Raw genomic sequence first — 26,350 nt, forward strand, 5'->3', positions numbered from 1 at the left:
CCTCTGAATGAAGAATGAGACCTCTGGTAATGCTCAGTGCACAAAAACAGTGGTTTCCTAATTCTTCAGACATCGCTGATTCTCTCTTCTATAACTTGGACTGCACTCCAAACTAGTCTAAGATGTGAAAGCACATAACACAACTGGTTTTGTCAGTAAAATCAAGCTCTGTGTCAAAGGAAGGCTGCAGACGTAGGAGAGGTGGCTTTTTAATCTCCCTCAGAATTTAATAAACACTAAAAGAGGAATCCCAAACTCTGTTAACAGATATACCAACAGAAGTTTACTTAACGAACCAAATTAACAGAAAGTTTTTGAATTCATGAGGATAAGTCCTGTCTCACAAGTTACTAATTCACTGGAAGAGTAAATAAAGTTTGCATATGATGCAACTGATTTGCAAAAAGGAGTTGAATTTCCAAAAGCCTTATTTCAGATAGCATACTTAAAAGAGCCTTAGACCTGAGTATTGTGAGAGGAGAGGCAAGATTTACTTCTGGCCTGGTAACTGGCTAGCAGACAGGAAGCATGTCAGGAATAAAATGGTCACTATTCACAACAGAGAAGGAAGCATTCCCATCAACTTCTCTCAGGTCTCATGGCACTGAACTTTCTTTTTTACCATCTGAAAATGAGAGTGGTGTGTGAAGAGAAAGTATGATAGCAAAGAATTAACCAGAACAGGAGTAAATAAAACTGCCTTTGAAGAGCTGTACGAGGATCTTACAATACTCAATCACTTGGCAAAGAAATTACAGATGAAATTCAAAGTAGTTACTTGTAAAGTACTGCATATGCAGGGCAAGAAAGGACAGTCCTAACCACAGACAGTCACGGACTGCTGTGACTTTCGTTAGTATTAATAGTCAATCTAAACCCTTTGATTACTGCTCTTCATGCCCGGTAGCTGTTAAAAAAGAAATCATTTTAGGTATTATTAGGTGGCAAGAAAGAAGACCAAAAGAGAAAACTATTTACTATGTAACCTTACAATGCAAAACATGCGCACAATTTCAACAGGATGGTATACTTAGCAAAGGTATAGAGAAGACCACAATGAGTGAACTTCATATTTGAAAAGATTAAATAGGTTAAGAAACTTGAATTAAAAGAACAAAAAAACAGATAGCTTTATATTTTATTTTAGCAATACTGTCTGCTGCATGCATGTCTTGGAGTAAACCATCTAGTTCTGATTTAGTTCTGCCTTTTCAGGATGTCTCTGCCTATATTCAGTTGTATGTGATTATAGGGATTAAGGATGGAAGCTAAAGGGAAAAACACATTAGGGTATTTTTTATTTTGTTTTGTTCATTTGTTTGTTTGCATTTTTGCCTCTAGTATGCTCCTTGAAATCTGCTGGGGCAGCAGCTACTACAATTATGTCAGAAGACAGGGGAGGGAGAAGAGAGAAGATAAAATTTCTTCAGCAGTTAGGGAAGGCACAAATGGAATTAGATGTGGGCAGCGCACACATTTTAGAATTATAATTTGAAATTAAGCCTTCAACACAAAAGTTCTGCTTCTGGGAAATCCATCTGAGCTAGCAGCTTCTGTGGAGATAGGTAAAATTATGAAGGAGGAGCATCTGTTGCCAATGAGTGACACCTGTTACTGACAGTACGTGCAAGGTCACAGTACTATGGATAGAAGCTGCATTCCATGCTGCAAACTTCACTATAATGAAAAGTGTTCCCAAGAACACTGAAAACAAAAACTTAACGAGACTGAAAAAATAATAGGAAAAAAGCTTCCCAAGCAGATATGTGAAATGGGAAAAGTGGTAATCAGTAATACAGGAGAGTTTTGTACTAAGTCAAAGGTATTAGGTGAAGGGGGATCACAATATGGTATGTCTCCTAAACCTTGCCAATTGCTCATCTCATGTAATTCAATCACAGCTGTAACATCACTAGACAGCAAGGATAAGCCAGGCTTCTCCCTCTCAGAATTTTCAAGAGAGTTCTGAACTCCGCAGTACAATATCTAAAGCAACCCTCAGAAGGAAACAGAAATAATAATAAACTACTCAATAGTAAAGTAAGAGTCTAGTCTACTAAATCTTTCCAAGAGAAACATTTAAAATAAATGAACGCTTTAGCTTTCAACTTTGAAGGACTGTTCTCATTTTCATGGAGTGTTTAAAATAAGTCTGCGTCCCATATGAACCTGGCCTCGAATACACTTACAGCAGTACTTCAGCAGCTGCCACTTGATCTGAACAAACTGTGGTTTTCCCCTCTCTAGAAGAGCTCAGACATAAACCAAACATTCGTTTTTCAAACTTGCCCAGTCTTTCTGCTGCCAAGTCCACTCCACATACAAACTCTGTGTTCACACTGTCAATTGTCTCTTGGGCCTTCAGTGACAAACACTCTTGCAGCAGAATAGGCTTCATGAAGAAGAGGACCTGTGAGTCAAATCCCAAACCATCCTCTGCATGAATTTATGGACCTGAATCTAAGTCAGATGGTCAAAAGAATCAAACTCTACACCAGGTTCTTGGGTTCCTGTAAATGTCCTTCTAGGGTTCCTTCTAACCTTGCTAGGTTAAAAAAGAGCCATAGTGTATCCAGTGGTGCTGTTTTGGGTATCATTTGAAGCTCCAATTCTATCAACCAAGTCATAGAACACTTCAGTGTGCATCTAATCTCACATTTTTCAATGAATGCCTCATATTTCCTGTCCATATTAATACAGTTCCATTAACCTGCTACTGTGAATACCAGGAAAATTCATCACATTACAAAAGGTCTATAAAGGACTTTTTAAAAGGAACCAAGATGTGTTTTGGGCAGAACAAAGACCACCAGGAAACAGAAAGCTGAGTGAATGTTATACAGAAAGCTGACATGGCAATAAGAAAATCTAAATTCAGGCATCTGCAGTGTAACTTTGATATGCATCTAAGGAGTTTTGTTTAAACATAATGAAGAAAGTTAGGAAAGGAGCATTCATACAAAAAAACCCCATACCTACTGTCCTGCATATATTTGCATCACAATGGTGGATGGTATAGGTTTAGCGTGAGCAAGATTGGGTAGGGTTCAGTCTGTAGGACAAAAGCTGTTTTTGGTGGTTTTTTTTTTTGCCAAACTTGGGAAGTGCTTAGTGAATAGAGATGAGAGTAGCAGCTACACAAATGAGAATCTCATGAGTATCATGGCAAGAGCATTTCCACAGAGAATTGTTTGGTAGCATTCTTCCTCCTATAGGTTCCTGTATCTCAGCCAGACTTTCACGAATGATTCCCCATTTACATTAATCACTTCCTAGTGTCCAAAACCAGACACAATAGAGCTTGTTATGCAGAAGATCTGCTTGGAGACTGCAGCTAAAGCCAGTCGGTGATACTCTGAAAATACAAAGTGCTAAGTACCCTTACCATACAAGTTGAGCATCTGAATATTTAAAAATGCATTTCTTTCTCACATGTAAAAGGAAAATAATAGCTCAGGACAGATTATGAAAATAAAAAGATTTAATTAAGTTTCTAGATATAGTAGCTGTAAGAGAAGAGGCTATGAGAATTTTTATAGCTTATCTTCAGAACAGAATTTGAATAAGGTCTAGTATACAACAGAGAAAATAATTAATTGTCTAAGTACAATAAGTGATCCTGTATGAGGGTTTGTGCATGAGTATACTTCTAGGACTATCTTTACTCATAGGTAGCCAAACAAAGCTCCTGCAACAATCGTAATTATCTAGATTTTTAATGTTTGATGGTACAATTCTAAATATCTAACAGTAAGCTAGCATATTGTCTTTTTGTTTTTTCTTCAATCTTAGCTATAAGCTGAGAGAATCAGAAAGTAATGGAAAAAGTACATGACTTAAGTCTACACCATTCCATACTTGATTTATTATGGCCTTGACATAAGAAATAGGTATTTATAAAGTATTCTCTGAATGAACTGAGATGTCTCTGTTTTCTGGGTGGGAGAAACAATATCTAAATTGACAGTGAGACAAGATTTACCAAACAGTTTTTGAGAGAACATGCTAGAAAATGGGAGTTAGATGCCAATAATAATATAGCAGGTTTATTTAGTAGTCCTAATACAAGATCAAAGTATTTGTTTTGCACAAGCCCAGTGATTACAAACAGCTGAATACAAGGGTGGGGAAGGGTGTGTTACAAAAAAAAAAAAAAAAGAGGATTTTGCCTATTCGCTAATGTTTCATTTTTTCAGTAATACTATCGTGTCTCTCTAAAACAACAAACAGTCAAGAGCTGGATTAGCACAGATGGGGTGCAATCCCATCACATCCTGCCCAAAGGAGGATAACTCACCAGAGGCAACTGAAGTAAGAGGTGCTGCACAGCTGCTGCCTGCACTGCCTTGCTCTCTTTTATGATACAATCACTATGAACAGTATTTATATCACCTACTTTAGACAGCTAATATGAGTTTTCAGTGCCTCAAATTTAGGCATCTTGCTGCAGCAGAGTGATTCTGAATGCCTCTGCTGAGGACCCAGACTCACCCTGTAGCTAAAAGAGAGAAAGCTTTGAAGAAATTCCTGCTTGCACCTACAGAAGCAAGCAGAGCAGTTCAGTGGAAGAAACTCCTTAGGGTAATGCATGGCTGATGAGAAGCTGACATCCACACTATACTTATTAAAGGGTTTGGATTTATTTTGATTTGGGACTAGGAATTTGATTATCTGGAAATGCTCAGAGCACATTGTCTGGTTACCCCCAAAAAAGTCCATCTTGTGTTCTCCAAGACCACTTAATAATGTGAATCCAAGCACAGCAAGCAGAGACAATGGGGAGCTTTGCTTCAAAAGCATGTACCTAATTCATACAAAAATGCTAATGCAGGTATGTTCCCTGAATGCTTCCAGGGAATGATGTAGAACATCTTAATTAGAAGTCTTCCCTTCTCCATTTACTACAAGTTTACTACAACAGAAAAAAAAAAAAGAAGACACAAATTATCTATTTTCTTGTCATGTACTATAACAAGAAAAAAGAAAACATAAAGACCATAGAAATCTATATATTTCCAAGGGAAACTTCAGGATATCCACACACCAGAATACCAGGCTCATAAACCTGATTAAGCAGATGCCTAAATCCAGCTGGATTCAAAATGACAAACACTTCTTTTTGGGTAATGAACATACACAGGAGAATAGCACTCCTCTCTCATGGCTAGCACATTGAAGTTTCTGCCTCAAAACAGCCAATCCAACTGCTTGGGGCAGGGGAGCTGATTTTTATGGGTTTTTTACAGAGAACTTGGGGTTCTTAAAAAGACACTGCCTCAAACTGCTTTCTAAGATTTTAGTATCTGAATCCTTCATAAAATCCTTCTAGGACCTTTTGGAGGTCTGCATATTCATAATTTCTGTGTAAGTGTATTACTGGATTTGCATGCAGTAAAATACTTGCAATGCAGCCTTCACATCTGAGTAGAACAACCCCTTTTCACTTCACTTGCCCTTTTGTTTGTTAGAATCACACATCACTTCATATGCTGAGACCTTCTGATGTCACATATATAGTAAAAAAATATTGTTTCACAAATGACAGCAAATTAACAGCTTTGCTTTAACCATCTCTAGATAGATAGATCAAGGGACATACATATATAAATATGCACCTAAGATACAGACTTCTATCTTTCATAAATCCATTCCAAGTTTTTCAAGTATTTGGGTATTTTTACACCTTAAGAAGGTGTAAAAAAATTCCCTAAACAATCCTAAAATGGAAGTATCTTGGAGCCTGGCTCTTTGTTCTTTCTTGCATAGTCACGTTCTTTGCTTAGCTGAAACATATACTGTGAATCAAAACCTTTAAAATTGTCTTTTCATGACAGGGTCATGAAGAATTTATATTTCACAATTTCAGTCCTTGAGAAATGTACTTGATTGAGAATGACTAATTATGAAAATCAAAGCAACAGCAGGGAATATTTATTGAAGGAACTAATGACATCTATGAAGTTCAAACACTAGGAATACTGTCAGAAATACTCCAACAACCACTTGTGCCTGGTGAAATTTTGAAAGCAAATAAAATTCTACAGAATTCATGTACAAAAAATGCAAAAAAAGATTAAAGACTCACATCTGAAGGGAAGCTGCCACGTGGCATTTCCTTCACCTCCACTTCCCTCCACAGGCTGCTGCATGCTGTTATGGAGCACCTCTTCTCCCTCACTCTCCTCTTTATTTACCACTTACTTTCCTTTTGATCCTATCGCCAATGGGCTTTCAAGTACTTTTTTTTTTGATCCATCCCTTTGACTTGTCCCTAGCATCATACAAAAATACAAAGTATCTCTGGTTTTATCAAACCAACATCTCAGCCTCAATTCACAGACTTCTCTCTCCTGGTTTTTCATCCAGCTCTGGTTCTGTTCAAAGTAAAGCTTTTTCTACCAGTACCTGCTCATGAGTCATGGTGTAAGAAATAAGTTTTAAGCAACAGTCATCACCACACCTGGTTCATTAAGTGTATTTTTTTCATTTATGTCCTGAATCTGCATCACTGGTAACTACCAACTTTCTGCAAAGAATAAGTAAGTGGATTTTTCATTTTTAAATAAAATATTTCCTTGCTGTACAACATGATGCCAAACAAAAAATTCCAGGCTGTTCTGCCTATCTGAGTTACTAAAATAGCTGTATCTTGACCATGTGGGGTTTTTATATCATGATTATAAATCTAAATTAGCCATGGGTAAAAACAGTGGCAAGGAGTACCATCACTATTTATATACAGGATCATGAACAATTTATATTTCACAATTTCAGTCCTTGAGTCCTTACCACTATTTAATGTTAACCTGAGAATATAACATAAGAATAATTTTGCTGATATAATACTTTTCACATCAGGTTATAGTCACAATATGCTACTATGTTAAATTACATTTTATTTACACTGTTAAAAAACCTGTTTTGGTGTTTCTTTCCTAATTTCGGATTTATTCGCTGCTACTAAAAGCACAGTTAACATAAAAAATGTCAGCAAATAAAGTTTGTGCCTGTTGGCCACGTGCAGGCCAGTAAAGGAGATTAGAGCAGCAGTAAATATACCAGTGAGCCCTGTGGTGCCACACACTGTGTGCTTCCTCAGTCCTGATTTAGGCTGAAGTTGCATTTACCTCTGGTGTTCCAAACTTTTAGGTAGCAGCAATTTATTCCATGCATTACTCTGAAACTGTACCTTTTTAAATTTTTTTTTTAACCAGAAAAACCTTTTTCTCAAAGCTTGTGTATCTGTTTAAATCAAAACAAAACACAACATAACAAACAAATAATTTTTTAAAAAAAAAAAAAAAAAAAAAAATAAAAAAAAAAAAAAAAAAAAAAAAAAAAAAAAAAAAAAAAAAAATTTTAATTAAAAAAAAAAAAAAAAAAAAATAAAAAATAAGTTTTTTAAAGTAATTAATTAATTTTGTAAGGTTTCAGTAAAAAACTGTCATTTTTCATTCCTGTATTCTGATGTGGATTCTGACTTTTCTGACTACAGCAGAATGGCAAAGGCAGAGCTTTTCAGCATATCCCGCCACTTCTATCTTGTGGCTGCTTTCTTCTTGTTTTGTCCTTTGCCTGTATTCTTCCCAAAGTGCTGATGATTGAGAAGCAAAAATACATCTCTACTGCTGTTTGCTATTAATATTTCTCCCTCCTCCAGAAGTGAGGAAGAAAAAGTTCAATAAACCTCTCATTCCTAACATCTTTATTTGAAGTCATGTCCTACACCCAAATCCAAACCAATCCAATACCTTCTTCTACTCCACACAGTATTAAATTACTCCACAAGGCAACAGGTGCTGTTCCTCAGTGCAGGTCAGGTCAGGCAGGGCATCCTGACCCACCTGGGCAAAATCACATCATTTGTGGGTGGCTGCAAGGCACTGGTGCCCAGAGTGCAGCCACCTGAGATGCCAGGGGAAGCTCATTACAGTAATGACTCATATGAAGGGCATGGATTTGCTGGAGCACGTCCAGAGGATGTCCATGAAAATAATCACAGGGCTGGAGCACCCCTCCTGTGAAGACAGGCTGAGAGGCTTGGGGTTGTTCAGTCTGAAGAAGAGAAGGCTTCATGGAAAACCTATAGCAGCCTTCCAGTACCTAAGGAGAGCCTCCTGAAAAGCTGGAGAGGAATTTTTTACAAGGACATGCAGCAACATGACAAGGGGGGAATGGCATTAGTTTAGATATTAGGAAGACATTCTTCATTGTGAAGGTGGTGAGACCCTGGAACAGGCTGCCCAGAGAAGCTGTGACTGCCCCATCCCTCCAACTGTCCAAGGCCAGTTTCGTTTGGGCTCTGAGCAACATGGTCTACTGGAAGGTGTCCCAGCCCAAGAAAGGTAGGCTGAAACTAGATGATTTTTGTGGTGCCTTTAAACACAAAAACATTCTATGATTTTTTAATTACTCACCTCACAGCCGAGCAAGGGGACCACTGTGAAGCTGTTGCCATCTCCTGCTTGAAGCTCTCACAGAGATGCCCCATCAGCTTGCTCACAAAGGATGCCTCTGCAGTTCTTGTGAGTATATGAGAATTTTAGCAGAAAATTCCTGGGGCCTCTGCTGTGGCAGGAATATAGATGGACAGCTAGTAGCTTTCCTTTTTTAAAAAAGGAGTTCCATGGGGTTTAACTTCCATGGTCTAAGAATAAAATACTAATTACAGATGAGCAGTAAAATTAGAGTTTGTAAACAAGAAAAATTACAAAAGATTACTTTAGTTATTATGTCTTCTGTTTCAGCAGATATTGCAAAACTCGGCCTGTGTTTCTTTACTTTTGCATAGCTCTGCAGAAGCAAAGTTGTGTACTTTTGCTCCCCACTTTGTTCCTTCTCAAAGACTGAACTGACTGGACTCCTCTCTGTATCCCCAGGAGTTTCTTACATATCGTCTAACTTTCAAGAAAACTATCTTCCAAAATAAATAGTACAGAAAATAAAATTCTGGGTAAAGAAAGAAGTCCTGGCCCTTCTAAAATCCAACAGTACGGACAGTAGTCAGAAAGTGCTCCAAGAAAAAGGCTGACAGAAAATTCACTGAAAGGAGGCTAAATCCTAAATATAAGAAGACCACACTAAATGATATCTTCTTTTCAGTAACTGGTGGGTAAAATTACAGTCTGAAGTTGGAGAAGCACAATACTAAGAGCAATTCTAAAAAAGCAGGAGAGGAAGGGAGAGGGGGGTGGGCAGGGCCAGGACATGGACATACACCAAAAAATCCAACAAGAAGATCAAGCAACTGGGGAAAAGAAACATGGAGTGAAGCTGTGGGAAATCTACTGTCAGGTTAACTTTATAATAAAGGCAACACAAATTGAATACTAACTCCTGGGAAGGACCAAAGAAACAATAAAGGTAAAAGAATTCTAGTAACACAGTCAGTGAAAACAAGAGGACACTGAGTCAGCTACTCATGAGTGCCCAAGAAGAATGATTTCTTGATGAAATTGTTGTATCTGATATGAAACAAAAAAATAAGTCAAAGAAAGAAACTCTTCCCCCAGCATGCTGTGCACACGGAACAGGGTAATTGTGTACAGAAGTGAAGGACTGCTGACAGGATGTTTGCAGAGGTAAGAGAATTTTGAGACTGTATCAAGCCCTTTGAGATGTGCTAAAGGCAGGATGCAGAGATGCTGAAAACCTAGGGGATGTTCAGGGAAGGACCAAAGGAAGTGAAAGACAAGACACTAAGGGGAGGGACTTTCAGAAAGACGTCATACAAGACTGCTGTAGTTATTAGTCACTCTCACAGTCCAATAAGTGATGGAAGTGTCGCACTCACTTTTGAGTTCAGTACTAAGCCCCTATAAAATTACTACAAAATTCTTAGAGAGTTTTTATCCTTGTTTTATTTTTGGAATTGATGGCGACAAGGAGAGAATTTATACTGAAAGTGAAAGTCAAAAACCAATCTCAGAAAGCTTTGTAAGTCCACTCATCAGCATTCCACCAAATATCCACCTCCTCTGTCAGTTATGTCTGTGTAATTGCACAAGAAATGCTTCTCTAGTTCCTACACCTTCCTACATCAGAGTTCTGAAGCAAGCTGAATGTAGATATGCCCCAATTTTCCCAACCCACCCTGCATCCTCCTTTCTCTCAATATCAAATGTATTATTAGTTCTGTGTCTTTTATTGCTTTTTTCATTTTGTTGTTACACTGCTCCTCTGAAAATTGCTGGGTAAGTCTTGAATGAATATAATATTCTGAATTAATATAATGTCATAAATGAATGAGAATATAATGGTGTTAATCACAAAGGAAAGCTGTTCTCATTTATTTAAACTGTTCCCTGAAATAATCTTGCCAATATGCTTTTGGTCTTGTTAAAGTTTCATTTTAAGTACTTACTTTATTTCGTATTTATATACTGCTTAAATTGATGTTTGTGTTGTTTTTCACCTGAGAAGATATTTGAAAAGGAAGAAGAACTCACTTGTGAGGGTCAGCAGTGTATAATCGATAGATTAATCATGTTATGTATGTGGAATTCATCAGAACTTAATTTCCTTAAACTTCGTGATATTTGGAACACCTCTTGCATTTTTGATGAGCAGCCCAATTAAAAAATAATGAACCTGTTTTTTTCTAAAACCGACTTATTATCTTGGTGGTTTCCAACAGTAACCTAGAGCTCAGTTTTATATCAAATTATTTTGTGCCTGTTGGCCAGCAATACCTTTGCAACCTTCTAAGGTGCTCCAAAAGTCAAATAATTTCCCCAGGAGAAAGTTTTAAAGCTGCTACTATTCCCAGTACCAAGTTTATATCTAGGCTCATAAAGAAAATAAAACTTGTACTGGAAACAGACAGAACCCATGGGATGTTCAAGACCTCTCTCTTGTACCTTAACCTTTGTGGAACACCTTAGGAGAACAGCTTCATCTTTAGCAGATAACACCAAGTTTCTGCTGCTGACTCTCCGTGGGACATTTTTGCTTGTTTTTACGGTATTATTCCTAAAATATAAATATTCCTTAAACTATATATATTTATAGAACACAAAATGTTGAATCCCTCATCAGGGTATAGAAGGAACCTTTCTGCACCACCACCCACTCCCACTAACAGGGAAATAAAAACATCTTCTAAAAATGTTGTCTGTTTCATGCACGTGTTTGCGTAATGATCAAACAATTTTTGGAACTACAGCCTACCCAAAACTCAACTTCAACAATAATCATGCTCACTTCCAATAGTTAACAGTGATGTGCTAAAAAACAGGCACAAAACAAAACATCCTCTCTGTCTCAATGAACACAGAATCATAGGTTCATGGAATTATTTGGGTTGGAAGGGACCTTGAAAATTACCAAGTTCCAGCCCCCTGCCATGGGTAGGGGCACTTTTCACTAAACCAGGTTCTTCCAAGTGCCATATAGCCTGGCCATGAACACTTCCAGGGATGCAGCGTACGTAACACTCCCGGGCAACATTTTTCAGTGCCTTGCCACCTTCACAGTAAGGAGTTTCTCCCCAACATCTAATCTAAACCTATCCTCTTTCACCTTAAAGCCACTTCCCCTTGTCCTATCACTGCTTGCATATTGTAAAACATCCCTCTCCACTCTCACGTTATTTCTTGTTATTATGCGATACTATTTATGCACAATGGAATTGGTTCAAAGAGAAGCAATGCATCACATGCATCCCTCCAAAAAACTGCCTTGAAGATGTTGTCTCAAAAGGTGGAGGGAGGACTCAACTCTCACACTCATCAGCAATGCATCACACACAGGGCTTTTCTCCTACATCACATTCACTGGCTGATTATTCCGTTGTTCTAACTAACTTCCCTCATGCATTGTATCCTGTAGCCTTAAGCACCCATATGAGAAATTGTCTTGCAAGGCAGGCAGCTGCCTAAAATAAGGAACTGTATCAGTAAAAACAGTGATGGCCTAACTCTTTGTGGAAGCAATAAGTATTTCAGCAACGACAAGAAACTTTAGAAACTGAATTATCTGTTATTCTTTACTTATTTTGAAATGGGGATGTATGTATGTGTCTGTGTAGCGTAAACAAGAAGTGTTGTGGACAGAATGGAAAAGAATGATTTAGAAGAGAGAAGTTCCCCGTAAGGAACTGCGAAAATGTTCAGAATATATTCCATAACTCGCCTTTGCAAATTAACTCCTCACTGTTGAAAGACATGCCTGCAGCACACTTGTAAAATTAGATCAACCAAGACACTTTTTCCACAAAAATTTGTTTGAATATTTTATTCCTGTTATATCTAATGCAACTTGATAAGTTCCTTTGCTCCAAAGGGTTCCAATGATTAGCACTTGCAGATTGCAGCAGGGTGAAATAAAAATTAGACAAATATTTGTGGAATAAATATTGGTAATGTTTACAAATTTGCCTTTCATATGAGCATGTCAAAAATACAAATATGTATTAATCAGAAAATGTGGCTGCTAGCTATTAGTATCAACTTCCCAAAATGCTTATTGCTGAAAATTTTAAATGGCTCATGTCATATTTGCCCATTTCAACTGATTAAGATTTTGTATCTCTGTATCTCTATCTTGGATTTACATAAAGGTATAGAAACCTTAATATCCATTTTGAGAAATTTTATTTTGCTACATCAGTCCTTTTCTTATGACTTGTCTGAATAGTCACTGGATGCAACAGGTTGATCAGCTCCAAGCATCAGGCAAGCTACAGAATGGAACAAAAAGATAAGCACTTAGGTAACAGCCATTAAAATGATGATGATCCTAATTTTCCAATGCCATTACTCTTTCTAGAAAGGTTTATTGTCTGTGCTGTACAATAAATGTAATAATGATGCTGAAAGGACTATAAAAATAACCTAAAAGTTTATAAATCAATAGCAAAGTGACACATGATTCTTTAACCCAGCTGAAGTTTATGGACTGCTATCAGATTTGTTTGGCATTACAGAATAAAATCTGGATGAATCCATTCTTAAGTGTAGAATTTGCTTCATCTCGAGTTGGCTTTTTGCTCTTCTTGCAGTTGAAAAAGACAGGGAACTTCTGTAGCATTTCCTCTTTGGAGGAAAATCAGATTTAGCTGGAAGTCCATTAGGCATGGAGATAATGTCATCAGTGACCATCCTGTCACTGAAAAATGGAAATTACTCTAGAACACTCAAAGAAGAAAAAAACTAACAATGACAGGAAAATGATGCAACTATTAAAAAGACAATTGGACCTCACTTATAATCCAAATTTGTAATCCACATGTTATCCATAGTGTCACATACAGCTCAGAATGTGATACAATCTCAGCAGGCTTTTTGAATGTGAGGAGCTGTTTGAGTACAGAGGTTTATGAATTTGTATATATACATATATATATATATATATATATATATATATATATATGTGTTCATACACTGTGCACATAATGCTGCCATGTATTCCTCTAGGCTGAAGAGACAATTAGTCTGTTGGGCAGACTGTGAGAGGAGTAATTTAAATACGTTCATCTGATACAAAAAGCTTTACTTCAGCAGTGATCTGTATTTATGTGTTTAAGTATTCCCCAGCAACCAGATTTTGGTATACGAGGTGGAAAGAGTTTGTGGTTTGGCCAGTTTCTGTGAGCATAGACTGTGCTTTAGACAATGATTTACAGTGTCCAGCTGGAGCTGCTTTAAAAAGCAAACTCAAACTCTAAATTGCTAATTAACAAGGTACAAAGATGCATCCACAAACGATCCATCAATTACTGTTGAATCTCACCAGGATATGAAGCTGGCATCTTTTAGAGGGACATCTAAAAAATTAAGCAGCAGATTTATTTGTATTATGTTTGATGTCTGTGCAATAGAGAGAGGTTTAAACAGTACGTACATAACTATGACATTTTGATTTTGTAAGTCTCATGAAGAAATACTGACATAAATGTGAAATGGAACCTCTTTGGAGATAGGACTGTTCCTTCCTTGCATTTCTTCAGTGCTTCTCACAATTAAATTGTAATTTTAAACTTTGATCATTTACTGCTCTATTTACTTTTGTAGACAAACCCTCTCCAATTAATTCTCAGTCAAATTCCTCCACCAGCTGCATTCAATGGAGGCAGATAGGCAAAAATAAGGTTTGGGGGGGTCTTTAACTCAAAAAACCAAAAACAGAGGCATGCAAGTGCCTCAGAGCCAATCTGACCACAATCAATTCACACACAGCTTTTAGTATGCTGTCTCAGTAGTTAAAGAAGAAAGAGGCTTTGGAGCTCTCATTTAAAGAACAGTACAGGACTTCTGAAGATCAGCTTTAAGAACAAGCTAATCACTGTTCCAGCATTCAGTTTCAGGAAGTCCTTTCTGGAAGTCCTTCCACTTCATCAGCCATGCTACATGGCAAAGACAGGTGTTTGTCTTTAATCAGTGAATATTAGCTATGTTTCAGGTATTCCATTAACAGTGCTTATTGCCAAGCCATAGTCAGCACAAAAAACATCTCTTGGAATAGTAATGGTCAAGGAATACTGCTCCTGCTTGTTACCAATTCAATAAATAAACATGCCCTGGGTCATTCTTTTAAATACTTTCATTTTTAAATTAGATTTTGATTTTCTGCTCAAAACCACCTAAATCTCTAGGTCAAGCCGACATGACTTTGCAATTTTGATTTGTGTTACCTGTCCTCCCTGTTTTATTTTGCAACAGGACTGTTAGGCAAGGATAGACTACTTCACAAAATAAAAACTGTTTTATTAAGGAAGGTTTTACTGTGAGTTGACATCAAATTTTGGAAACAGTTTTAAATACATGCATGCTATACAAAGATTGGACCAGATAAGAATACTGTAACTCAAAATGACTCTAACAGGTTAAAGGAAAAATGGCCTGAGTAAGAAACTGTTCAATAGGTATTTTCCATATTTCTCTACAACAAAGATAGTGCTGACAGATTACATGATATATGTCTATTCTCATCCAAGGAGCCTAAATTGCTTATATGCAGTTATATGTTAAAGTTGTAAAGCCAAAAGCTAATATCAGAGATCTAAATATTCATATTTTGTGTTTACTCTGTGAATCAATTCTGTGTAACTAAAGAAGATGAAGTTGCTGTTTGTATTCACAGCTCCTTTCCCTTTGTAACAGACAGAAAACAGACCAGGCTGAGCCACTGGACACTGCTGTTCATCAGCCCTTGCCTTTGATTTGTCACTGCATTGTTTACGCTTCTTAAGGACAAGCACTCATTTAAAAACAAGGTTACTTAGAAACTGGAAGGCATTTAGAAATTCTCCACTGTCTGAAGTTTCAAGGCTGACAATTGGATACTTAGGACATACAAAGAAGCATTTTGCCACTGCTTTTAACCATCTCTATTTCAGTGCTATGGCGAGCACAATGTAAGGTCAAAGGTGCATAGAGTTGGGAATGGTCACCCTCAGGTGTAGAAAAGATTTGAAACACGAAAACAGCAATAAATAACAGTATACAAACATGAGATCTACCAACCTAATCCCTTTGCCTCCTAACCTCCAAATTCAACATGCCATAAAATCAGCAGACACCCACTAAACTGACCACATTAACTATCACACACTGACATGATAACTAACAAGAGTTTCCCTAAGGTAGTAACATCCTCTAAGTACATTTCCTCATCCCAGGCAAGTGTTCAGCTCCATCAGTTTTGGAAAACAGATGACTTTGCTAGTATGGCTTGTAAAGTTGATGGTGATGCAGTTAAAAAGGCAAGAACAGAAGTGGAAATAATAGCCAAAAATGTCCAGCTGCTAATAGTTTCTTCTGAACTATACTGCTAGGAACTCTATACTACTGCCACGCTGTGTTTCAGTGACACATGAGAAAAGATGGACAATCTTTCTCTAGCAGTTTCAATGGAATCGTAAGACATCTACCTGAAGGACACCAAGAGATCGTCAGCCATATGTTCTCATCATGACTTCAGGTATTCCCACATTCCCACATACCATCTTGAGCAACTTCAAGATGGTTTTTGGTGGATTTGCTATCAGATCAGTTTTCCAGTTCAGGTCAGCATCTCAGAGAAACATTTCCTGAAGACGGGAAACCTGAATCCTGAACTGAGAAGAACTCACAGTAAATGTACACAGGATATAACAAGAGCCTCCCTGGCCATGGGACCGTCAGGCACCACTGTCATACTTTTGGTAGGATACTGCACATAAAGATCTGTTCCCCACTGTTATGCTTCACTTCTCAAAACATAAATCCTGTTTAAGAAAGCCATTTTAGTTTCCTGTATTAATTACTGCTCTCAAAGACAAACTCCAAGGCCATAAGGGATACCAACAATAACTCAAAGGCCATCCACAGCCATTTGACATGAGAACCACAGTGAGGCATTTGCAGACTGTATTTTGCCAGGTCTGGAGTACTTCCACACACCTCCGCAGTTCTCCAGCCGCAGCAGTATCCACATACATTCTCCCACTATAGCGCATCACAATCTGATACCGAGATGTACGAAAGCCTCACCCCATGCACTGATTTCTCTCCAAGGCCAACTCATACAAATGCCAAAAAGGTGATCCTGCTGTCCCTAGCATGTTTAGAAATTCAACACACGAGCCAGGGGACATGGCTAAAAACATCAGATGAATATGTTGCTACCATTATAAACACATCAAGAGCTGCACAGACTGGCAAAGAAACAGTTTCTGGCAACAGAGAAGTCTAGCTTTTGACTTACAAGGCTGGTTATAAGACCTATTGCTTAATCAAGCATCAAGCTTGAACTAATTGGACTTCCCAAACAGTAGGATTAGCATGGTTGACTTAGCCTTTGATCTTTCTGACATATATGAAGTGAGTCCTGTATAGTTTTTTATTGTGCCTAATGCTGGCATTCAGGTATTGGTCAGATGGGCCCATAAAACAAAGTTTCAACCTGGTTTGCGAAGCACCTGTTCTGGTAATGTGCAACTTCTCTAGCTCTTTCAGTGCTTAAATGTAACTTTGAAGCCACTCCAGGTAAAAGCTATAACTTTACCTCTGCATGCACACACATGCACACACAGAGATACTATGTGTCACTCTGTAAGTAAACTTATTTAATGACACTCCACAGCCCCTGCTAAAAGCAGTCGACACTTCCACTTACTTTGGGGAGATTTGCCCTGCTACTTTAAACTCAACAGGTCAGTGAACCGGTTCAAGGCTCTACTGTTTGTCGAGCATCTGTAGAAATGCTTCTTTCAGGGGTAAAAAAAAAAACCACAGCTCGAGATGCTCAGTACCCTTTACATCTGCTGCTCAGCTGGAGACACTGTTAAAAGGCCATTAGAAGCACAAGGTGAAAGACCTCACAGGCCCGGTGAGCTGGAGAGCAATTTACTGTTTGCATTAGGAGTATCAGCCCTGGCTGCTTCTTTCTGGTGCACTGAAAGCAGATCCTGTACCCAACCCTGAAAATCAGGACTAGGACAGGTGGCCAGCAGGTCTCCCTCCATCCCATCTCAGAGCTGGGGTTGTGCTGCAGAGCCTCTCCCTGCACATTCAGGTTTCACAGTGGCTGAAGGGGACAGCAACCCTCCCAGCACAACCTACAACCCCTGACTTTGCCCACAGAGACTGGCTCTGCTGGGCGGGTGTCACACCAGGACACAGATTGCTGTCCCCTGTGCAGTCAGAGGGCACCTCTTCCAGCACATCTCTGGCAGCGCCTGCTTCCAAATGCCACGTGTCTTCTGTGTTCCACAATTGCTCAACAGAATAAAGTGCTGCTGTTCCACTTTGCTGGAAGGAAAAGGTCACGTTAGCCAAAAGAAACTCGTCGGAGAGAGCTGATGGTCTTTGTGACAGCCTCCTATAACAACAGCTAGAAATGTTCTTATTAGGGGAACTCATTTTTTTGTATGTGTGCTGGAGCTCCAGAGCAATAGGCAGTGAAGAAAGCAAATCCTGATTTCAGTAGGTTTTTAGGCCTTTTTTACATACAGAGGAATAAAGTGCTATGAATTTTACCAGCATATGTTTTCTTGCCATCTGCAACACATTTTAAATTCCTCTTGTATCTTATAATGTATTCTCTCTCTTTAGCATAATAACAACTCTGCCTTTAAAAACCAACCTTTATATGCTGTTCTTAGGAATTTCTGAAGAAGTGTTAATTCTTTTACACATATTTAAACTGCTAAAATAATTATGGCTGGTAGAATGAACAGTCAAAACCACAGAATGTGGGTTCCCTTCATAGGGAGAGAGTACCCATTAACCAGGTACAAAAGGGGGCATACAGTCATAGTTCACTAGAAAAGTAATTTCATTTTGCTAGTAATGAGAGCCCTGATACTTTGATACCATAATGGAGTTTTAAGCACCAAGCCTGTTATTTCAACTAGAAATTTTAATGTAATTCTGCATTTTTACTTTACTAAGCAGAAAGGAAGATTAGTATGCACAGTTTTCTTACATGTATCATGGGGAATAAGACAGAGATCTCCAAGTGATACTGCAAGATGCTCAAGTCATTCAAAAGAAATGGCAGGTAGTAGTTTTAAAGACAAATTACCCAGAAAAGCTTTTATTGTTGATCGCTTGTTATAAGATTTGCCATTTGCAAGTAATTGTATATTCGGCTGAAACTGACCTTTTATGAGAGCCAAGTGGTAATATAAATGAAATGAATATATTCTTTATTGCAGTAATATAAAAAAGAATGGCCTGAGCTTTTAACATAGTGCTTGACCTCTGGTGTCTGAACACCACCTAATCTCAGGAGTATTTCACAACAGCATATGATGAAACAAGTACTAATACAGCTTTAGAACAGTTTAACACATTAGCACTTAGAAGTGTAGAAAATATTATACTTTAGGTATGTTTTTGATTATAAATCAGACTGACAACAGAAATAAAAGAGATGATTAGAGACTATACACTGAAGTTCATAATTACATTAATTATTAAAGCATTGCCTTCTCTATTTTAAAGTCCCTCTTTCCAAAATACTCTAGCATAAAGTCACACTGGGAAACTCCAGATGCTGAGATATAAAATTCTCATTCAAAACTGAATTATTTATAAGCATTAAAAACATGCTATTTCTTCTCAAACTTCCCGACCTCATAGACATCACCTTTAGGTTTAAATGTGCATACATAAGTTGTATTCCCTTTAATGGCATCAGTCACATACCAAACAAAAAATATGTACAGAAGTGATAGCAAAAATAGGTTTTAGGAAAGATGCACTTCCAAATACCTACATGCACATGCCAATTTATTAGCATGCACCACGCACTCACAACTGGAAAATAAGGGAGGCCATAAGGAGAGGTGACCAGAGAGACTCTTGATGCTGCAATTACTTCAACTGCAAACAGAGGTGAGAGGGGGTCACACACAATATGGAGGATACAACTACAACAGTGTTCAAACAAAAAGGAAGTTTAAAGTTTACTTGAAATTCCATGTCCATCGTCACTGCCATCATGGAGATCAGGAGTGAAATAATGTGTAATGGCCCAAAACAGATTTCACAAATTTGTACTGAATATAGTATTTGTTTTAGCAAGGCTATTTCTTTTTTTAACTCTGCTGAGGCAATCTCACAAGGTGTCTGTTTGTGAATCCCCATCTACCGCCTGGTCTACAGGCACTTTCTTCTCACAGCTCTCAGTGAGAGCAACAGAGAAACAGTAAAAGAAGGTATTAATGAACAAGTACTTGGATACAGACTCAGTCAGGAGGATTTTCCCTATTCTGTCAATCTATTACTTCGTTTTAGAGTACAAAAGCAAAACATTCAGAAAGAATATTTTGGGAACATCTGACATGGACTAATAGCTCCATTGCATGGGTGACTACTGAGGTATTTATTATTATTATTATTATTATTATTGTTGTTGTTGTTGTTATTAACATCGCTGTTATTATTACCACTTTGGAGCAACAAGCAACTGTACTATGTATGCTTGCTGGCTTCAGTCAACGCCTCTGTATTATGCCAGTATAAAGCCTATTCATCAAAGCACAATTTCAAGTGACTCCTGACCTTCAAAATGAAGGGCTTGCTTCTGCTTTCATTTCAGTCACTTTGACTATGGTGACTGTGCTGCCAGAATCTCACCTTGTCCATCATCTGTGCAGGACAACAAAGTTCACATGCCTCTTACACAGCATTTAGAATTCAACATTTTTACTGCTGGATGCTTTATCAGAACAGTTCTAGTTTTTATCTAAATAAACTATTATTCAGCAAATAGTAAAACCCCCCTGTCGTGGGTTTACAGGAAGCAGGTTTTCTGGGAATGGAGTGGCCAGAGGCCAATAGGTGTTCAGATTTTAAATTGACACCAGGCTTGGCCACTGAGGGTGGATGCGCCTCTGAGAACACAGGGGTTAGAAGCAGAGCACTCCCTTGGGCTCTCTCTTTGATTTCCGGCCAGCAAAGAGGCAAGGCCTCCCCTGCCCGGCTTCGAGCTGGGCGGGGAGGGGAAACCTGCGGCCCGGCAGAGGTAGGCCTGACCCCTCAGGATGGAAGGGTGGTGGGGGCACCAGGAGGTGTTGGGCAGCCCCCCCGCCAGGAGAGACAGAGGGAGAGAGGCCCCGAGAGGATTTGGGCAGCCCCCCCCCCCAGCTAGAAGACGAGAGAGGGAAAGCTGGTACAGGCCTGTGGCCTTGAAGTGATATCGGCTGTGGAGAAGGAGGGGGAAGGGGGGAGTGCAGCAGGGAAGGAGCCTGGCCGCGTGCAGGAGTTTGTTAACCCCTTTCTGGACGATGAAGACCTCACAGAGCATTTGGACCTTTCCTGGAGGGGAGATGGAGTGGATGATAAAGAGGAAATGGGCAAGTGAATGACAGTTGGAGCAGTGAGTGAGGCTGGGAGAGTAAAGAAGAGGCCGGAAAGAGATGATGGAGTAGCTGGTTGCTGGACTCTTTTTGGTACAGCCATGGACAGAACCGTGCTTCCTCGCGACACAGAGGCTGCATGCAGGGGGGAGGCGATGGCTCAGAACTGAGAGGGTTCAGTTTTGGAGACCCCCCGGCCCCAGGGGGTAGACAAGTATGGGGGGGACAAGAGGTCCCGAGAGTGAGAGAAAACTGTGCTTTTTTTTGGAACTGGTCAAAGCACCCTTAAAAGGATAACCCTTGAAGCAGCTCTGTTCCATGTCCAGTGGTGAGAGCACTGGGCATGCAAGGAAAAGGTCACCATGGCCCCAAGAAGGACTCCTCTCCTCTTGATGGACTGGAATTGAGTATTTACAGGGTGGTGGATGGAGAGCTGAAATTTGGAAGATGTATTGGAAATGTGGTGGGGGGAGGAGGAAATGTTTTTGTGGAGTTTTCATTTTCCAGGTGTGTGTGTGTGTGTGTGTGTGTTTTTTTTTTTTTGTAGTTTAGTTAATAAACCTTTTTTCTAAGCTAGAGGCCTGCTTTGCTTATTTCCTGGTCATATCTCACAGCAAACACCAGGGAAGTATATTTTCATGGGGCACTGGCATTGTGCCAGTGTCAAACCATGACACCCCCCAAGCAAAACAAAAAACCAAATCCCAAGCAAAACCATAACGCACAAAACCCCACATCCTTCACCTTGGAAGTGGAAAGGCACAAAGCAGACACAACCACTATTTTACACAATCAGACATTCACTTTCATTCAGAAAATTCTGAGGCAAGGGCACAATCCAACTTTAACTTTGACATTTCATTTCTATGGCTTCCTCTAAGATGATGTAAGTTACTGAAGGCATGGCTGGAGTTAAACAAGTATTGCCAAAATATATGTTCTATGATTTTTCTCTTGTGTGTTGACTTTCAAATTACAGATTTTCCTAGAGCAAAACATTTCTTGCAATGTCCCAGGAGCTCCACTAACACTCATGAGAATGCTGGGTCATGGAACCTGAGTCTCACAGTAGAACTCTTTCTAACACACAGGACACTCCATTCAGAGAGTAGCCCTGAGTAGCTCCTCTCAGGGAGGAGCCCGTTGCAAGGACAGCCAAGTGCACACTGCGAGCTCCGGCTACTCACCCTGATGTGACTGATGCACAGAATTAAGCCCACAGCAGCATACCAAGTATACTTCAAATTTTTTTCCTCTGCCCCCAATCCGAGGTAAAGTTCCTTTATTGAGGACTTACTTTGCTAAGCTATGTCAGAAGACAACTTTATGTGCTGTACTCCAGTGAAGGTCACAGCACCAGAATGTGGTTATTAGACAAGAAACAGAAGACTGATTACAGATATGTTCTATACAATCACATAGAACAATTTAGCATTGTTGCAAAAGTACAGTGAACAACTCTAGTCACGTTACTGCCAACTTCAACATATTTCACATGCAATAAAATACCGTAGGAAAACTCTTCCTTGCAGAGCGAAAACTGACAACTTTTTTCATCTGTAACTTCTACCATCTCTGTGCAAAACTGAGTGACAGTATAAATAATGCTACAGAAGTTATCTAACAAGTCTCTTGCATTGCAGTTCCATTCAACAAGGAGAGATTCCTCTATGTCCACAGTCTCTATAATTTAAACAGATTCTTCACAGCTCTTTACATCAGTACATACACACTTTTTCTTAGTACATACACACTGTCATCAGTTTATCATTTCAACAGTCATAGCTAGAAAATAGCTTTTAAACAAATTACAACAAAAACCATGACTACTGTTAAATCAAAGCACATGGTGTATTACTATTTATCATCATATTATCAAGACATTGATACAAAATCTTTTGAAAACACAATGTTTGTTCAGAAATAAGACTGTAAAAAGTTCTTTGAACTCCTTAAAACATGAGGCCTTTGATGGACCACACTTCTGTAACACTAACAAATTGCTTCCTTAACCAAGTCAGAATGATGGAAAAAAGACAGAATGAAAAAAAAAAAAAAAAAAGTTTCTCAAACCTGTACATTGACTGTTTTAACTACATTTCCAACACCACACCAGGTACCAAATACAGAGCTTTAACATTAACAAGAGCCCACGCTGTATGAACAGCTATTACCCCACCTTGCAGCACTGTACAAGAACAACACACTTAGAAACACACTTTAAAGCAACCCTAGTCTTACAACAACTCATTTGAATGGCTACAAACAGAACTGCTCAAAAGTTGATACACCAACTACAAAAAGGAATATAAACCACAAAAACCCGAAGGACTTCAACAGGAAGCTCAGAAAAAAAAAAAAACTCACACCCCCATAAATCATGTACTTAATCATAAAAGCAGATTTACTTATAAAACTTAGCGGGAAACTGTGGAGAAATTTTGGAATGAACTACTATTAAATATTTAATTACTCTGAGTCTTTCTGTACTGATACATGTCAACAGAAACTTGTAAATGCTGGGCTTACTTAAAAATTGCATGTCAACTTTGCACTGCACATTCAGAAAATATATGAAACAATAAAACTTCTCAGTGAGCTGAAAGCAACAAGTGTTTACACAAAGTTACTAGAAGTCTGAAATTTACTAGAATTTCTTTTTGTAATGTAACAGAGGATATCCTACCATTCTGTCTGAAAGCAGCTTGTGTAACAGTGAGCAAAGGGAAAGCATGACTGCATATTCAAAGGATCTGTGGCTCACAGGAGAGATTTCATGATTTCATATAACTGATGAGCAACCTGAATATAAATTACAGGAAAAAGCAGAGAAAGACCAGAGAATCAGTAAGCCTGAGGGATGAAGGTGCAACACGGAACAACCTTCCCTGTATCTTTGTGAACTATAGCCTCGCTGTTCTGAGATTTTCTACATTTATCATTCCTCATGTAAAGTGCTAAATGTTACACAGTGAATAACTGTGGCATTATTTCACCTCAAGGAAGATAAATCTACTGCTTCCAACTTTCAAGAGGAAGCAAGCAAACAGAGGAGCATCTAATTCACTCTACAAATAGCAGGACCTAACAGCAAAGTGCCAGTGGCGAAGCATAAACCTTTTTTGAGGGCTCAAACAGTCCAATTTAAGCAGCCCCGACTCATACCTTCACGTGTAATAGCTCTCTTTTTGTGGTGCTCTCCGATTGCTAAATGAATTTCAGCCCCAAACGCATTTTTATTCATTCAGTCTTAAAGACGCAATACTGATAAGGTTGTATGGAAAAGTAGGGAAATGGAATTACAACAAAAAACTGTTCCCAACGCCTTCGTAGGCGGATTGCGATATAACCTGTTGTAGGCATGTTTCAACAGACGGAAGAGCCGAGTTGCAGGCAGCCGGGCGGCTGTGTGTGGATGTGTGTGGGTGCCTCTCCCCGGCTGCCGGTGCCTCTGCTCGATCCGTGCTGCGGCGGAGGCGCCTCCAAGGGGCGACCCTGCCGGCCCGGGGCCGCGGAGGGGTGCGGAGGGGAGCACGACTGCCCTCCTCGCCCTCCTCCTCCTCCTCCGCCGCCGCCTCCTTCTCGCCCAGTGCCCGCGGGCAGAGGGCAAAGTTTTCTCCCCGGCACAGGGCGGCAGCGGGGACAGCCACCACTGCGGACCTGCCCGCTGCCTCTCGCCGCCCGGCTGCAACTCTCAAGAAGTTTCAGCCAGCGAACAGAAACGCGGCTGAGCCTGCCTGCGTCCCCGTCATTCTCGCCCTTTTTATTTACCCCCCCACCCCTTTAGTTTCTGTATTTATTTAATCTTTATCTACAAGCACACACACGCTCCTCCAGGAAGCCCCCGGCTGCCACCCGGGCGGGCAGTGCCGCTCCGCTCCGCGCACACAGCGCCGCGATCCCGGCCGCGCTCCGTGGGGCGTGCGCGCAGCCCGGCGGCGGCAGCAGCGCCGGCCCCGCTCCGCCGTCCCTGCCCGCTCCCCGCCGCGCCCGGCCCCGTCCGTACCTGCGATCTCCTGGTAGGGCACGCTGGCCAGGCTGAAGCCCTTGGCGCTGTACGCCTGCCGCACCTCGCCGCAGCTCCGCGCCTTGCCCTCGGTCCCCGCGGCCGGCAGCACCGGCAGCACCAGCAGCAGTAGCAGCAGGAGCGGCGGCGGCGGCGGCACCGGCAGCAGCGGCCCCGCCAGGGCGCAGCGCCGCGCAGCCCCCCGCGCCGCCGGCATGGCGCGGAGCGCAACTCCGCGCGGCGCGCAAGTCCCGCGCCGCCGCCTCCGCCGCTCCGCCGCGCCTCCGCCGCGCCCCCCGGCTGCGGGGGCGGCGGCCCGGGAGCCCCCCGGCCGCCCAGGCAAACTTTTGCAAGGCGGGGGGGAGACAGGCGCGCACACACACACATGCGCGCACGGCGGGGGCAGGAGAGCGGTAGCCTTGTCCCTCCGGCTCCTTCTCCAAACGCAGAGCGCTCGCCCCACGCCGAAAGAAAAAAAAAAAAGAAAAAAAAAAAAGCCAAACAAACCAGAACCACAAGCAGATCCCCACAACCAAAAGAAAAAAAGAAAAACGGCAAAGGAAAAAAGAGGGTAAAAATCTGTCTGTAGCTTCTGTAGCTTATGAAGATTAAAACCGCGGGCGCGTTGCTGCGAGCGGAGTCCCGGGGCAGCCTCAGCGCGATCCGCCGCGGAGCTGTGCCTGCCGCTTCTGCCAGGCTGGATGGAGACGATGGGAAAAGCAGCCGGCGTGGGGATGGACTGGACAGCGGCTGGGAGCGTGCCTGTGTGCCTCTGTGTATGTCAGTGTGTGTGTGTGGTGTGCGTGCGTGTGGTGCACTGGATGCGTGTGCCTGTATTTACGGGAGCCGGGGAAACCTCTGCTCCGCGCAGCGCTGGAGCAGCCTCCGGAGCCAGGCAGGGAGAAATCCTGGAGACAGGACACTGCGAGGGAGAGCCGCACATGCATACACACAAACACACATACACACACACACACACACACACACACACACACACACACACACACACACACAGAGAGAGAGAGAAACGTGCTACACATTGCATCGCCGAAATACTGAATACAGGAGCAGAAAGCAAATCCTGGCGTGGATCGCTGTTTGCTGGCAGAAGGAAGGAAAAGCACCCTCAGCCCCGAAAACTTCCTCCTCACCACAAATCCCGCTGCTCCTAGACCCAAAATTACAAACTGCCTGTTAGCAAGACGTCAAAAAGGTACTACTCCTCGGTAGTATTGTTCTCTGTAGTACCAGGGTTAGACTGGGCCCCTTAAATACTTCTTCCCCGTTATTATTTGTTGCACACATAAAATACCTGAGCTGACAAGCTAGAATGAGGATTAGTCCATTTTCTAAAGGAAAGAGCAAAGGAAAGACGTTTCTGTGCATCACACAAAGAATGAGAAAACAAGAATGATAGTCCTTGACCTGGATAATTCCTGCCAACCTAGGAGAGGAGAGCAGGGGAACGAAACCATAAATTTCTTTACTGCAAATGAGCATCTGCAAAAAACTGAATGGGGGAAGTGAAGAAAATTCCTGCAAGGTGAATTGTTCTT

At 40.6% G+C, this 26,350-nt stretch overlaps 1 protein-coding gene across 1 annotated transcript in view; it reads right to left on the reverse strand.

The window, feature by feature from the left end:
• The window catches only part of GPC6 (glypican 6), a 727,318-nt gene extending 702,307 nt beyond the window's left edge, over positions 1–25,011 (reverse strand). The window contains exon 1 of the mRNA XM_030946960.1: positions 24,795–25,011. Coding sequence (XP_030802820.1) covers positions 24,795–25,011 — 217 coding nt within the window. The remainder of the gene's footprint in view (positions 1–24,794) is intronic.
• Between the last annotated feature and the right edge of the window lie 1,339 nt (positions 25,012–26,350).

Source organism: Camarhynchus parvulus, chromosome 1 (genome assembly GCF_901933205.1).
Source record: "Camarhynchus parvulus chromosome 1, STF_HiC, whole genome shotgun sequence".
Taxonomy (NCBI): domain Eukaryota; kingdom Metazoa; phylum Chordata; class Aves; order Passeriformes; family Thraupidae; genus Camarhynchus; species Camarhynchus parvulus.